Here is a 14,888-nt window from a genome sequence, read left to right as displayed (position 1 = left end):
ATTCTTATAGTTTACAAAATTTCGTGGGAAATTATAAAAATATATATCAGTTGGTTAACCACAGGCGGTTAATAATCAAGTCCAATGATAGCAAAAATCGCATCCCAGTAAGAGTACTTCTTAAGTATACTATCCCTTTATTAACTGCTGGTTGAATTATTTTTCGCCCTTGTTACGTTATAATTTTAATTGCTCAAACGAACTGTATTCTAATAATAATAATAATAATAATAATAATAATAATAATAATAATAATAATAATAATAATAATAATAATAATAATAATAATGTATGTTCAGTCGCCAGTCCTAAGGCTGGTTGGATTCCCAACAGCTCCGCCATCAGCTGCCATAGAAGGCCTAGACATCACAGGCCATCACTGACGAGGCATACTAGCGAAATGAGGAGTGAGGTAGTTTCCCGTTGCTTTCCTCACCGAGCCAGAAGTAGCTATTACATATCAGTCTACCAAGCCCACTGAAATGCATGCATCAACCGACCCTATGAGGAACATGTTCACACCATTCATAGCAGGGCCTGGCTGCATAAGGAATGGCATTACTAGCATCGCTCGTACCTCAGTCACTTTCATATTGTCAAAGCCAAGGATAAGACTGAGACAGATCAGTGAAAGTTAAAAAATTGCTCTAGCCAATAACAGAAGACATAGTGCACTGTAAACACTAGGTCCCACCAGCAAAGGCATAAAATTAATAATAATAATAATAATAATAATAATAATAATAATAATAATAATAATAATAATAATAATAATAATAATAATAATAATAATACGTCCCGGGCTTTGCCACGAAATTTGAAAACTGGTACGAGGACTGGAATGGGGTCCACTCAGCCTCGGGAGGTCAACTGAGTAGAGGGGGTTCGATTGCCACCTCAGCCATCCTCGAAATGGTTTCTCCACATTTTCCAGGAAAATGCCGGGATGGTACCTAACTTAAGGCCACGGCCGCTTATTTCTCTCTTCCTTGTCTATCCCTTCCGATCTTCCCATCCACCAACAAGGCCACTGTTCAGAATAGCAGGTGACGCCGCCTGTGCGACGTATGGGTCCTTCTCCCCAGGTGTATCACTGACAAAATGTCTCACGCTCTATAACACTACCTTTGAGGCTGTAGAGGTGGGATCCCTCGCTCAGTTCGAGGGCAAAACCAATCCTGGACATAATAATAATAATAATAATAATAATAATAATAATAATAATAATAATAATAATAATAATAATAATAATAATAATAATAATAATATGGTGTATTTCAGATTGCTAAAAGATTAAATGAAATTGATGTTTACGATTGTTTGTTCATTAAATTTAATTAAGTGGCTATTTACGAATTGGGGCTGCCTGGCCGAGGGGATAAAGGCGTGCTCGGTTCACCTGGACGTGGGTTTGAATCCTTTATATTAATGTCTGTACACAATAATCTTGCTCCACTATTCGCTGTACATGTTGGTAAGCCTGTAATTATTTTAATAAATCTACCAGTGACAGAAGCAAGCAATGCGAATTTTTTTATCTGTGCCCCATACTTCTGAACCGTATAATATTTCAGATTTAATCACAGCATTTGAATACATTTAGTTGCACCCTAAAACGAACATTAGGCATCCTGTTATCTAATATTCGTATACTAGCTAGAGCTGCTCCACCAATCATTTTTACCCTCTTGACGTGTTCAGACAATTTTCCATTTCCTGATATTATAATTCCTAAATATTCTAACTTGTTAACTACTTAGAGATTTATTCCTTCAAGATACCATTCTTCCTTGTTTGCTAATTTGTTCCCTTTTTACACACCATTACTCTAGTTTCCTGTGCGTTAATTTTCATATTCCATTGCTTACAGTACTTCTCGATACCATCAATACTTTTTGCATTGAAGCTGGCTTTGGTGTGAACAGGAGTATGTCGTCAGCAAAGACAAGACCAGGAATATCCTGATTTTCTAAACATGGCAGAGCAAATCTCTCCTCACTTTCAAATTCCCAGTATATCGTTAACAAACAATAGAAATAAAATCGGTGATAATTTACACCCCTGTTTCAGCCCCATTTTAGAGATAATCTCTACTACCACTACTCCTTATTTCACTGGCACTGTACACTTTACTTCAGCATAAATATTTTCTATAGCTCTTATCATTTTACATGAAACTCCAACTTGTATCAACCTAGTAACGACTGCCCCCTTGTTCACAGTACCAAATGCTTTTTTAAATCTATTGATGTAATATATAGCTTACCTCCTTTATTCTTTACATATTTGTCAATAAGAGTTCTCACAATATAAATATTATCTGGTGTTCTTCTCCCTCTTCTGAAACCACTTTGAAATTTCGGCAGGATTGAATGTCTCCCTACGCAGTTCCTTAGTCTATTTGCTAATATACCAGTATATACTTTTCCCAATGTGTCTAATAAGTTATTTCCCTTATAGTTGCCCGGATTTTCTGTCCCATTTATTTTTGTATATAGAGCATATTATCCCCCCTTTCCAAACTTTCGAGAATACCCCTTTCTCGAAAATGTTATTGAATATCCTTGTCAAAATTTCCAACATGCTGTTTCACTCTCCCACCTCTTTTCAAAATTCGTATGTGATAGCAGAAATAGCTCCTGATTTTCTCTTTTTGGCTCCTTGTAACAGGTTTCTTATTTCCTGATCAAACTAGCTTCCTCTAATTCAGGCAGAGTGACACTCAAACTCCCCTCATGATGATCTCTCGAGCTCTCCACTTGTCTTCTTTATTCAGTAATTTCTCGAAATACCGGGCCCATGTACTATGACTTATATTGGTCCTCCCAGAACCCGACTTCTTCTTGGTTATCTGATTTATATTACTCCATATTTTCAATCTATCATTGTTCTTACATTTTTTATTTATGTCTACAGCTATCTTTTGTTGCCATCCCGACTTCGTCTGTCTTAATTGACCAGGTCAGGGATGTAATGAATGAATCATATATAGGCTATTAGTACGATGGGGTTGCCACTCCCAAAGTGATGTATTACTGACTGACAGATGCTATAAAATGAGAATGGAGAGTGTTGCTGGAATGAAAGATGACAGGTAAAACCGGCCTTTCTCCATTGAAGTACTGTCTGAATTCATTCCCTAATTCTTCTCTCCAACGATACCTAGGTATCTTCTTCTCCTTTACGTTATCGTAAACGATCTCCTGCACTCTTATATCTTGAATCATTAATTTTATGGATACTGGCATGTGTATCTCTTTGATAATTTGGAGATTTTACCTACAGCATATAACTAGGTCAATTGTACTGCCCCATTTTTATTACATAGGTTAGTTTTTCCACTCTCATCTCCGAACCACAATCCATTCAATATATAAAGCTCATCTACCGTACTATAGCTGCCTCTGTGGATCCGTGGTAGAGTGTCGGCCTCCGGATCCCAAGAGCTAGTCGGATTTTTGAAGGGCGGAAAAAAGTCCATTCGACACTCCATGTCGTACGATGTCGGCATGTAAAAGATCTCTGGTGATACATTTGGTATTTACCCGACAAAATTAATTAAATCTCAGCCATAGACGCCCAAGAGAGATCCGGTTTACTCTGTCTGCCATCTAGCGGACCTAGAGTAAAACGGAACGTCGAAATTGACGAGCAGACAGCCAGATGGCGTCAAATCGAAATGTCTGCAAACGGTAGCTGAGGCCATACGATTATTATTATTATTATTATTATTATTATTATTATTATTATTATTATTATTATTATTATTATTATTACCGTACTATTAGTTTTTCTCCATTTCCTTTACATTCTTTATCCTGGCTATTTCTATTAACTAACACCTCGTCCTCATGTTTGACTGTCAACTGGATTTTTGTCCACTATTCTCGCGTTAAGATCTCCCATAATTATAATGCTTGCCTGATCATACGTACTTCTCATCTAATTTCTGCTACTAAATTCTCAAAAGAATTCATTCTGCGCAAATGGAGAGCTCAAAGGTGGATTATATATAAAAGCTATACATATTTCATTCCTCCAATTGACCCTATCTTTTATTCTTATCCAGATCAATTCATTAAACCGAGATTCTAAGAGCTGTATACTCTCTTTTAGGTTGTCTTTGATTACCACCGATATTCCGCCCGATATTCTTCCTCTATAGGATCACCTTGACCCATATTGACTTCATTCAATACACCCTTCTATCTTTAGGTCTTTCTTGTAATCAGACCAAGTTTCTATAAGTTCAAGGATGTCTATATCTTCCAGTAGTACTTTAAAGGCTTCGTTATACCTGTTTTGTTCCATATTTCTTTAATATTAACACATGATTTTGCTGGCAGGATGTAGTGTTTACAGTGCACTATGTCTTCTGGAATGGGCTAGAATAAATTTGTTACTTTCATTGACCTGTCTCCGTCTCTTCCTTGGCTTTGACAATATGAAAGTGACCGATGTATGAGCGATGCCAGTAATGCCATTCCTTATGCAGCCAGTCCCTGTTATGAATGGTGTGAAAATATCGCTCATAGGACCGGTTGGTGCATGAATTTCAGTGGGCTTGGCAGACTGATGTGCAATAGTAATTTCTGGCACAGTGAGGAAAGCAACGGGAAATTACCTCACTCCTCACTTCCCTAGTATGCCTCTTCAGTGACACCTAGGCTGTCTATGGCAGCTGTTGGTGGAGCTGTAGAGGATCACTCCAGCCTTCGGGCTGAATACCCAACATACGCAACACACACATTTAACTCTAGTTATATTTTACTTCTGTGTTCCACTAAACTCCCTGACTTAATTCTAGTCATTCTAGATCTTCCCATTTCCATCATACTCCCCTCAAGAGAGCAAATAACGCCCTTCTCAGATAGTTTTTCTGTGATTTTTACTCTAGGCTACTATCTGAACCAATCCCCTTTTTCTGAAAAAAGTCTTTTAGACTCACTGACTTACGCCTGGAAGTATCCTCAGCTGCTCCACGCTGTCCCGCTGTTGACATCCGGCTCTCCTAGTCCTTCCTCCACCTGTTATTTGACTCCACTGGGAGATCTGACGTAAATCGTTGAATCACCTGTCCAGGGTTATCAACACCAGCACTACACGTAGACTCTGGAATCCCTTGTGTCATCACTCCTTCACCATGCACTTCCACTGATGACCCAAACTGCTTACTTCGTTCTTTGAACATATCGCCTAGATCACTGACCGTCCACGTTCCCGCTCAGGTATCAGCGGTCTCCTCTTATAAATGTTACCGAGCTCGATAGCTGCAGTCGCTTAAGTGCGGCCAGTATCCAGTATTCGGGAGATGGCGGGTTTGAACCCCACTGTTGGCAGCCCTGAAAATGGTTTTCCGTGGTTTCCCATTTTCACACCAGGCAAATGCTGGGGCTGTGAATTAAGGCCACGGCCGCTTCCTTCTCACTCCCAGCACTTCCCTGTCCCATCGTCGCCATACGACCTATCTGAGTCGGTGCGTCGTAAAGCAGTTTGCTTATAAATGTCCGTAGATTCGACTTTCTTGCTTGTCGTAAATGGAATTGTAGAATTTTTTGCTCGTGGAGGCTTTTTCTGTCCATATCCCTTTTTATCCAAGCCTTGCTGCCTTTCAACTTCCTCGCACTATTCAAAATTCGGCTTGCCATTAGTAAAGAAACAAATTAATTCTAACAGGTCTTCTTCCCCTATTCTTTCCCATCCTATACAAATCATCTATAGCCCTTTCAGTACAGTCAATGTCTAAATTCTCTCTCATTAGCTTTAAGACCGAGTTCATCAATTCCATCGTGGACTCCATCAATTCCGTTTCCTCCAGGCCGCATATAATAATAATAATAATAATAATAATAATAATAATAATAATAATAATAATAATAATAATAATTCTCTTCTCCTCCATTATTCTGCTATCCCGCCATTGGAGACACTGAGCTTGTTCTTATAACGCCTTTGTCCTCCGATTTTCTTCTTTTTCTTCTTCTTCTCTTAACTTCTCCTTTATTTCTGTTAGTTCTGTCCTTCATATCGTTAATTTGTTGATACTGCAGCTCGAACATTTCTTTGGTCTGGTCAGCCTGAGAAGCATCGCGCACAACTTCCTTGATTTTCTCCATGTCCACCCATGTCAATGGGTCTGGGTTCATCTCGACGCCTCCGATGACTAATAGAGTAGCCACTATAGTTGCCGCCATCAACAGTTCTATCAGTCCTAGTCCTTATTAACTCCTAATTTGCATTCCGTCTTGATCAACTTGATCCGGCTGTGCCATTGCCCTATCGAACCCCTATACTGCTGCACGGTTACGCCCATACTGCTTTCCCTGCACTCCCGGATCATTACCATGCTCGTCTGCTCACTAGCTCAGTTCAGCTCAGCTCAGCAAGGACTGGGGCTTGGATCCTTTCCAGGAAGACAACAAATTAAGAACATAGATTTCTATTGCTGGATGGTCATATGGTCCTGAGTTTCACTCAGCCTATACTGAAATGGCGTATGGCTTTTAGTGCCGGGAATGTCCGAGGACATGTTCGGCTCGCCAGGTGCAGGTCTTCTGATTTGACACCCATGGGTGACCTGCGCGTCGTGATGGGGATGAAATGATGGTGAAGACGACACATACACCCAGCCCCCGTGTCAGCGAAATTAACCATTGATGGTTAAAATTCCCGACCCTGCCGGGAATCGAACCCAGGACCCCTGTGACCAAAGGCCAGCACGCTAACCATTTAGCCATGGAGCCGGACACTCAGCCTATATTGAAAAATGATTACCAGGATATTTCTTAGGAGCAAAGGCGGCCGAGCGTATACGCATAAAATAACGCCAGTATTCTTGTGAACATATAATTCCAATTCGAATGTGCGGTTAAACGTTGGTCGTGCGGTTAGGGTCGCGCAGCTGTGAGCTTGCATTCGGGAGATAGTGGGTTCGATACTCAGTGTCGGCAGCCCTGAAGATGGTTTTCCGTGGTTTCCCATATTCACGGCAGGCAAATTCTGGGGCTATGTCTTAATTAATTAAGACCCTGGTCGCTTCCTTCCCGCTTCTAGACCATTCCCATCACGCCGTCCCCATAACTCCTATCTATGTCGCACTGACGTAAAACAAATTGTAAAAAATAAAAGCGATATAATATAAATGTTCGATGAAGTGAAATGTGAACACTACTATGCTTACGGTCTACCCACGTCAAGTTCCAGCTTTGGAATGACCTGGCCACAAACTATGGTGAACACTTTGGTGCCTCTCCATTCCTATCCAGCGCCTCCAAGGCACCGAGCAAGTAGCTGGAAGGCAATGATGGACCGCTGTAGCAAGTAACATTAGAACATGCATGATCCAGGCGAATAGATAGAGAAGAATGTTGCCCAACTCCCAGGCTGCTCCACCGTGCAAGGCACTCCCCTAGTTCGCGTATCACACTCGCGGCCGGCTTAATAATAGATCAATGCTCTGTTTTAAAGGCTTATTTGATGGTATTAACATTAACAACGGTGGGATGGAGGAAATAAATATAAAACATTCCCGTTATTATTTGTTGTAGGATGAGATTATAGTATGCATAAGATTAGAGATTTTATTCTCTGCAATTTCTGTTATTTAGCATTTATTGATTGAAACAGTATTAACGGAGACATTCGATAGATTTTTAGATCTTCCCCTAAATTACTAGTTTATCCAGTGTGAAAAAAATATAGCCTAATTTATAGTTCATTCTCTCCTGAAATTCAGTACCGGTCATCATAAAAATTTGTTCTATTTTTTCTCATGATTTGCGTATATACATACATACATACATACATACATACATACATGTACATACAGACATGATGGGCATTTATAAAACGCATTTCTTTCTAATTCTGGACGCAACTTACACAAAAATACCTATCGTTTAAAATTCGAACCGAAGTTATGCAGATAGTACAACGACTACTAATGTTCCCCTAAGCTCAAAGCAAGTATACATGGTGGTACCGTTTCTATATGTAAGAGAATATTTTATATTCATCAGTTTTGAACAACAATTAACGAATATAATACAAGATTATGTGCCCATTTACATCCCGTAGACAGCTTTCAAAATGGCGCCGAGTGTAGGTATGGCCCATCTGATCTATCAGATGCAAGGAATAGATATCTAATGCGATATTATTGAAGGCCATACACGTCACGGAACGGTCAAATATTGAAGGCACTACGGACAGTGGACTGTCAAGTGAATTGTTTTACAAAAAAAAATAGAAGACAACGGATTGTTAAAAAACTCCATCTTAAAAATTTTCATCGGACAGTGAAGACGCAAGTGGCAAATGCGCTACGTAATTTGAAGAAGACGGAAAGATTTAGTAGAGTTACTTGAGAAAAAGGGATCGTCGTAGTAAAAGAAACGACGTAATTCACCAGCCGACGTAGAAGAGCTGATAAAAAATATAAAAATAAGCAAGATACGACGAAATACGCGTGGGAGGATCTCGACAGCAACTGAGCTACATTCTACAAGGAAGAAGCAAGTGAAACCTAGGAGAAAGATTCTCTTACGGGAAGAAGACTACCTTGGTCTTGTTTCAAGAGAAGAAGAACAATTTTTCGACATTTGCAAGAAGCAGCCGATATAGATATATATACGCAGAACTTAAACCCGACGAAATTAAATTCACCTCTGAGAGCAGCAAAAGAAATAACAATTGAGGAATTATTATCCTCGAATGGAACATACCATGGCTATTTACTGCTCTGAAATCCGCATTTTTGTTGCTAACAGAAGTAGTATGATGATGGCTTGCTAAATACGCATGATGGACCAAGCTGGGGAGCAGTACATCCTTACCGGAAGACCAACCCATGCTCAAGGACTTGATTTCAAGGAGGACCTTAGATGTCCAGTGATTAATTGTAAATATTAGCATCCGATTTGAATTCATGACGGAACTGATGTACATAACTTAACACTATATTTATTTCTTTTTCTACAAGCCAGCGCTGACTCTGAACTTTACTTGTAAATAATACCAGACCAAATACTACCCCAAATCAGATTACATTTTCATAGGGCATCTGTTTATTCAATAAATACTATTATTGTGCTTTTCTATAATTTGGTGTGTTATGAATTCTTTCATATTGACATGTTTGATAAGTTAGTTGGTAAGATATGCGAACTAACGAATGGGTAGATACCTGATTTGAATATATTGAGTTCTCGCGTCGTTGGTACCTTAGTTAAGAGAAATAATTGATTGATATTATGTCTATATCAAACGACCGCAGATAAGTTTACCGTGGATCGCCATTCTCTTCGACCTCACGTAAAGCGAAACCTAGTGTAAAATCTCCAGATTTTACTTGACAATCGGATACCCTGAGAAGAAATTGAGCTGTTGGGAAAAATGTCCGGTCAACGACCGTGTTCATTTATTAAGAAACAGTGTCAGATTACTTCCCTATACAATTTTTAATTTAAGGCATTTTTAAAGTGAAAATACTGGTAATAATTTGATGATATTAATATAAGTGTGAACTTTCACAGTTCATTGATAAGTGCGCATAAGTCGACACCTCTTGTCAGAAGAGTATGCAATACTTTGCATAAGTTTCTTTTAGCACAGAAATTTGACACTGAGGCGTTTCTTAATGACGATGAGACGAGGGATGAAAAGACATTAAACACACAAATGATAATCAATGAAAATCCACAGCCTGTTTCTAGTCATTCGACCTGGTCAGGAATGTAGTGAACGAAGCCCCATCTAGTCGCGAGGATAGGAATTATGCCGACTGCCGAAGCATTTCGCACTCCTCTAGGGTAATAGTTAATGACTGACAGATGAAAATGAAATGATATTGGAGAGTGTTGCTGGAATGAAATATGAGAGCGAATACCTGAGTATCCGGTGAAAAGCGTGTCCCACCTTCGCTTTGTCCAGCACAAATCTCACATGGAGTGACCGGGATTTCAACCACGGAACCCAGTGGTTGAGAGGCCACCTGCTGCCACCTGAGCCACGGAGGCCCACAGAAATAATAATTATCATAATAGTAATAATTGTAATGGTTGTATAAGGAAGTAGAACTAGGAATTCAGTCCCTCCTTGATACTAATCAGAGGAAAAAATGGAAGAATTCTAACACCTCAAAGGATGTATTGGTAAAAGAAAAAGTATGGGCGTGATTTATTTTCCAGGACGCGTAGTAGGAAGAGAACAAGAATTTATCAAGGGAGGTTGGATGGAAAGATGAAAGCGAGGTTACTGGGCCAAGCAAAGCAAGCAAGTGAGTAAGTAAGTAAGTAAGTAAGTAAGTAAGTAAGTAAGTAAGTAAGTAAGTAAGTAAGTAAGTAAGTAAGTAAGTGATGTCGGACTCAGATCAAGGCCCCTTACTTGCCAACCCGCGCTCCCAAGTTGAGATCCTCTGGTGGTTACCCCTTTCAGGAGATACCGTGAATGTTATCTATGTCGCCATCCATGGGTTGAAAGGAATTTCTTGCGTGTTGGGAAGTTCCAATTTGTATTATTTATTGTTTGGCAAGAGGTTGTAATGTTTAATGCTACTCAATAAATTTGCACCGTGTAATTCTTGTTGTTGAATTCAAATGGCTATCGAAAGACAGGTAATAAACTGTTGTGTTGTCTGGCAGGCGAAAAGTGGGAGGAAGCAGTGTGAGTAGTGTATGTGTTGTTTCCGTTCTCCAGCATCCTACAAGCAATTAGCAACACGCTCAGCTGTGCGTGTGAAGGAACAGGATACGAGAAGGTTCAGCGATTGTATTGGAATGTTCGCTGTGCATTTTTCACAGCAGCATGAGTGTTGTATATGCATTTGTATTGTTTCAAAGCGCATGATAATTATGTTGTAATTACCTGCAAGCTTATGCAGTAAACTGTGCCTAAACTGGTTCCTAAATAAATCGGAAACTTGTATTAAGGGAATATTTTCCTTAGTTTCATTAAATTATAAGTCATTTTATAGAGTTTGAAACGAAGTCTGAAGAGCACAAAAACAACATAAAAAACGAGCCGCGGAGCAAAAAAATCATTGAATAAAATGAGGAGCTTTCTTGCAAATACAGCCGAACCTCAGTATCTCGAACCTCCATTACTGCAATTTTCAATATCTCGAAGTTACTTAAATTTCCCGGCCATTTCTCCTGTTCTTCATGTACATTTGTTTCTCTGTTACTCGAAATTCGTGTCACGAATTTCTCGATTTCTCGAAGCAAAAATTTCCTCCCTTGAAGCAAAGAATACCCGGTAACTGGAATTTTCTGCAACATTATCTGTGCAATAAGACATTTGTGGTTTGTGAGGAAATGTTAACAAGTAAAGAAAGGGTTACAATGATGCTGGGAGCTAATATGACGGGAAAAGAAAAACTAAAACTTCTAGTGATCGGAAAATCGAAAAATGCCTCGCTGTCTCTCGGATGTAAATCAATTACCGGTCACGTATCTTAAAAAAGGTCTCTGCCTGGCAAAAAAAAAAAAGAAAAGGCTCCTTCGAGACTGACCTATGAGCTCACAAGACAACCGTTCTATATACTGTAGAACTGCGATTAGAAATACCATTGCCTTCTATGACACAATACCAAGCTTTACACCAAAATCTTGCAACTGAAAATGGTTTTCCGTGGTTTCCCATTTTCACACCAGGCAAATGCTGGGGCTGTACCTTAATTAAGGCCACGGCCGCTTCCTTCCAACTCCTAGGCCTTTCCTATCCCATCGTCGCCATAAGACCTATCTGTGTCGGTGCGACGTAAAGCCACTAGCAAAAAAAAAAAAAAAATCTTGCAAACAGACGGCATGATGACGTCAGAATGGATGAATTCTCACTACGAACTGCGGAATACCATAAAACTCCGTAAGTGGCTATGAAAATAAAATTATGTGCATATTGTACATAAAACAGTGTTCTGGTGATGCCACATTGTGATAGATAGTTTTATAATTGACAATTCATTGTTTTGAACAACAGTTTTAACATATGATTTTAATTGGACTTCATGCTTCATATCTTGTTCACACCGCACCATTTTAACATTGAAGATTGACAAGACGCTATCAAGCTGCGTCACAGTATACAAAGACTTTGCATTTACTTATTTTAATGTGTCCTCGCCTTATTTTTAATGTTATGCATTTGTATTTGTGACTGAAGATGTCCTATAAAAGGACGACACATGTTTCGCGAGTGTAATTTAATGTAGTCTTTGTAATAAAGACAATTACAGTATTGTAAAGGTGGAATTATAAAATCTAAAGTTTCACAAGTTGATACTTTGACAATACGGGCTCTAATATGAAATTTATAACGTGCAATGGGACTAAAACCTTAACACTCGTATGTGACGTGGTTTGCCATACTGGAATATATATACGATTTTTTGCGATTTTACGCTAAGCTTTTGACATTCGAAGAACGATCATTACTGTCTACTGGCCATGGGCACGTACTGCAAGGCGCAAGTATACTTGAGGTTGAGCTACAAGTAGGTATTCTCCATGTGGAACGAGGGCGACAGCACGAGTGCCGACGTAGAACTCGAGATCCAGGAACATGGCGCCGAAACAGTCAGGACCTCCATTCATCTATACATTTCGCGAACGCAGGAAAGTGAAGGTGAAGGAACGGACTTTATATATTCATTTTTGAGCGCGAGGATGTATAATTTTAGACATATAAGGTTAATTTTAAGTTGTATGTAAATTATAACGTGTATTATATGCGACGAAACCAAAGGGAACGGAAATAGTTTAGTATCATGTAAAATAAAATATCGACAGCTGTAAGTGTGACGGTGGCGACACCCATGTATCGATTGATAATGTTATGTTCTTTGAGATTAAATAGTTGGCCTACATCTAAGTTCCTCCTGCGAACCATGTGACCTTGCCACGGTGGGGAGGCTTGCGTGTCCCAATGATGCAGATAGCCGAGCCGCAGGTGCAACCATATCGGATGGGTATCTGTTGAGAGACCAGACTAACGAATGGTTCATCGAAAGGGGGGTAGCAGCCTTTCGGTAGTTGTAAGGGCAGCAGTCTAGATGATTGACTGATACGGCCTTGTAATAATACTCAATATGGCTTAGCTGTGTTGATACTGCTACACGGCTGAAAGCGACGGGAAACTACAGCCGTAACTACCTCCCGAGGACATGCAGCTCTCTCTGTATGAATGATGTACTGATGATGGCTTCCTCCCGGGTAAAATATTTCGGAGGTAAACTAGTCTCCCGTTCGGATCTCCGGGTGGGGACTACACGAGAGGGGGCGATCATCAGGAAGATGGATACTGACATTCTGCGAGTCGGAGCGTGGAATGTTAGAAGTTTGAATCGTTGTGGTAGGTTAGAGAATCAGAAAAGGGAGATAGATAGGCTAAAGTTAGATGTAGTTGGTATAAATGAAGTACGTTGGCAGGAAGAATAAGATTTTTGGTCAGGCGACTACCGAATTATCAACACAAAATCAAACAGGGGAAATGCAGGAGTTGTTTTAATAATGAATAAGAAAATAGGGCAGCGGGTAAGCTACTACGACCAGCATAGGGAAAGAATTATTGTCGTCAAGATAGACACCAAACCAATGCCTACCACAATAGTGCAGGTCTATATGCCTACTAGTTCAGCGGATGATGAAGAAATCGAAAGAATATATGAGGAGATAGAAGATGTAATACAATATGTAAAAGGTGACGAGAATCTAATAGTGATGGGAGACTGAAATGCAGTGGTAGGCCAAGGAAGAGAAGGTAGTACAGTAGGAGAATTTGGATTGGGACAAAGGAACGAAAGAGGAAGTCGGCTGGTTGAATTCTGCACTGATCATAATTTAGTCCTTGCCAATACTTGGTTCAAACACCACAAACGACGATTGTATACGTGGACGAGACCTGGAGACACTGGAAGGTATCAAATAGACTTCATTATGATTAGGCAGAGATTCAGAAACCAGGTGTTGGATTGCTAAACTTTCCCAGGAGCAGACGTGGACTCTGACCACAACTTGTTGGTCATGAAATGCCATCTGAAGTTGAAGAAATTGAAGAAAGGAAAGAATGCAAAAAGATGGGATCTAGACAAGTTGAAAGAAAAGAGTGTGAGGGATTGTTTCAAGGAACATGTTGCAAAAGGACTAAATGAAAAGGCTGAAGGAAACACTATAGATGAAGAATGGAGAGTCATGAAAAATGAAGTCAGTAGGGCTGCTGAAGTGATGTTGGGAAGGAAGAAAACATCAACTAAGAATCAATGGATAACTCAGGTGATACTAGACCTGATTGATGAACGACGAAAATACAAGAATGCTAGAAATGAAGAGGGCAGAAAAGAATACAGGCGATTAAAGAATCAAGTGGATAGAAAGTGCAAGGTAGCTAAGGAAGAATGGCTGAAGGAGAAGTGCAAGGATGTCGAAGGCTGTATGGTCCTGGGAAAGGTAGATGCTGCATACAGGAAAATCAAGGAAACCTTTGGAGAAAGGAAATCTAGGTGTATGAATATTAAGAGCTCAGATGGAAAGCCACTTCTAGGGAAAGAAGACAAAGCAGAAAGATGGCAGGAACATCTCCAACAGTTGTATCAAGGTAAAGATGTAGATAATTTGGTTCTGGAACATGAAGAGGCTGTTGATGCTGATGAAATGGGAGACCCAATTTTCAGGTCAGAGTTTGACAGAGCTGTGAGTGACCTCAATAGGAACAAGGCACCTGGAATTGATGACATTCCCTCTGAATTACTGACTGCCTAAGGAGAAACCAGCATGGCAAGGTTATTTCATTTAGTGTGCAAGATGTATGGGACAGGAGAAGTCCCATCTGATTTTCGGCAGAATGTTGTTATACCTATTCCCAAGAAAGCCGGTGCTGACAGGTGTGAAAACTAC

General features: G+C 39.8%; 1 protein-coding gene across 2 annotated transcripts in view; it reads right to left on the bottom strand.

The window, feature by feature from the left end:
• Positions 1-14,888, bottom strand: part of LOC136875532 (dipeptidase 1) — a 139,001-nt gene that overhangs the window by 100,225 nt on the left and 23,888 nt on the right. Inside the window, exon 1 of one of the 2 annotated variants that reach the window (XM_067149078.2) lies at positions 4,957-5,094. The exons of the other annotated variant lie outside the window; for it this stretch is intronic. Coding sequence (XP_067005179.2) covers positions 4,957-5,002 — 46 coding nt within the window. The 5' untranslated portion in view covers positions 5,003-5,094. Of the gene's footprint in view, positions 1-4,956; positions 5,095-14,888 lie in introns of those variants that run through there. 2 annotated transcript variants of the gene reach the window in all.

The sequence above is a fragment of the Anabrus simplex genome, chromosome 6 (genome assembly GCF_040414725.1).
Source record: "Anabrus simplex isolate iqAnaSimp1 chromosome 6, ASM4041472v1, whole genome shotgun sequence".
NCBI classification, from domain to species: Eukaryota; Metazoa; Arthropoda; class Insecta; order Orthoptera; family Tettigoniidae; genus Anabrus; species Anabrus simplex.
This window is presented reverse-complemented; position numbering and strand designations above follow the sequence as displayed.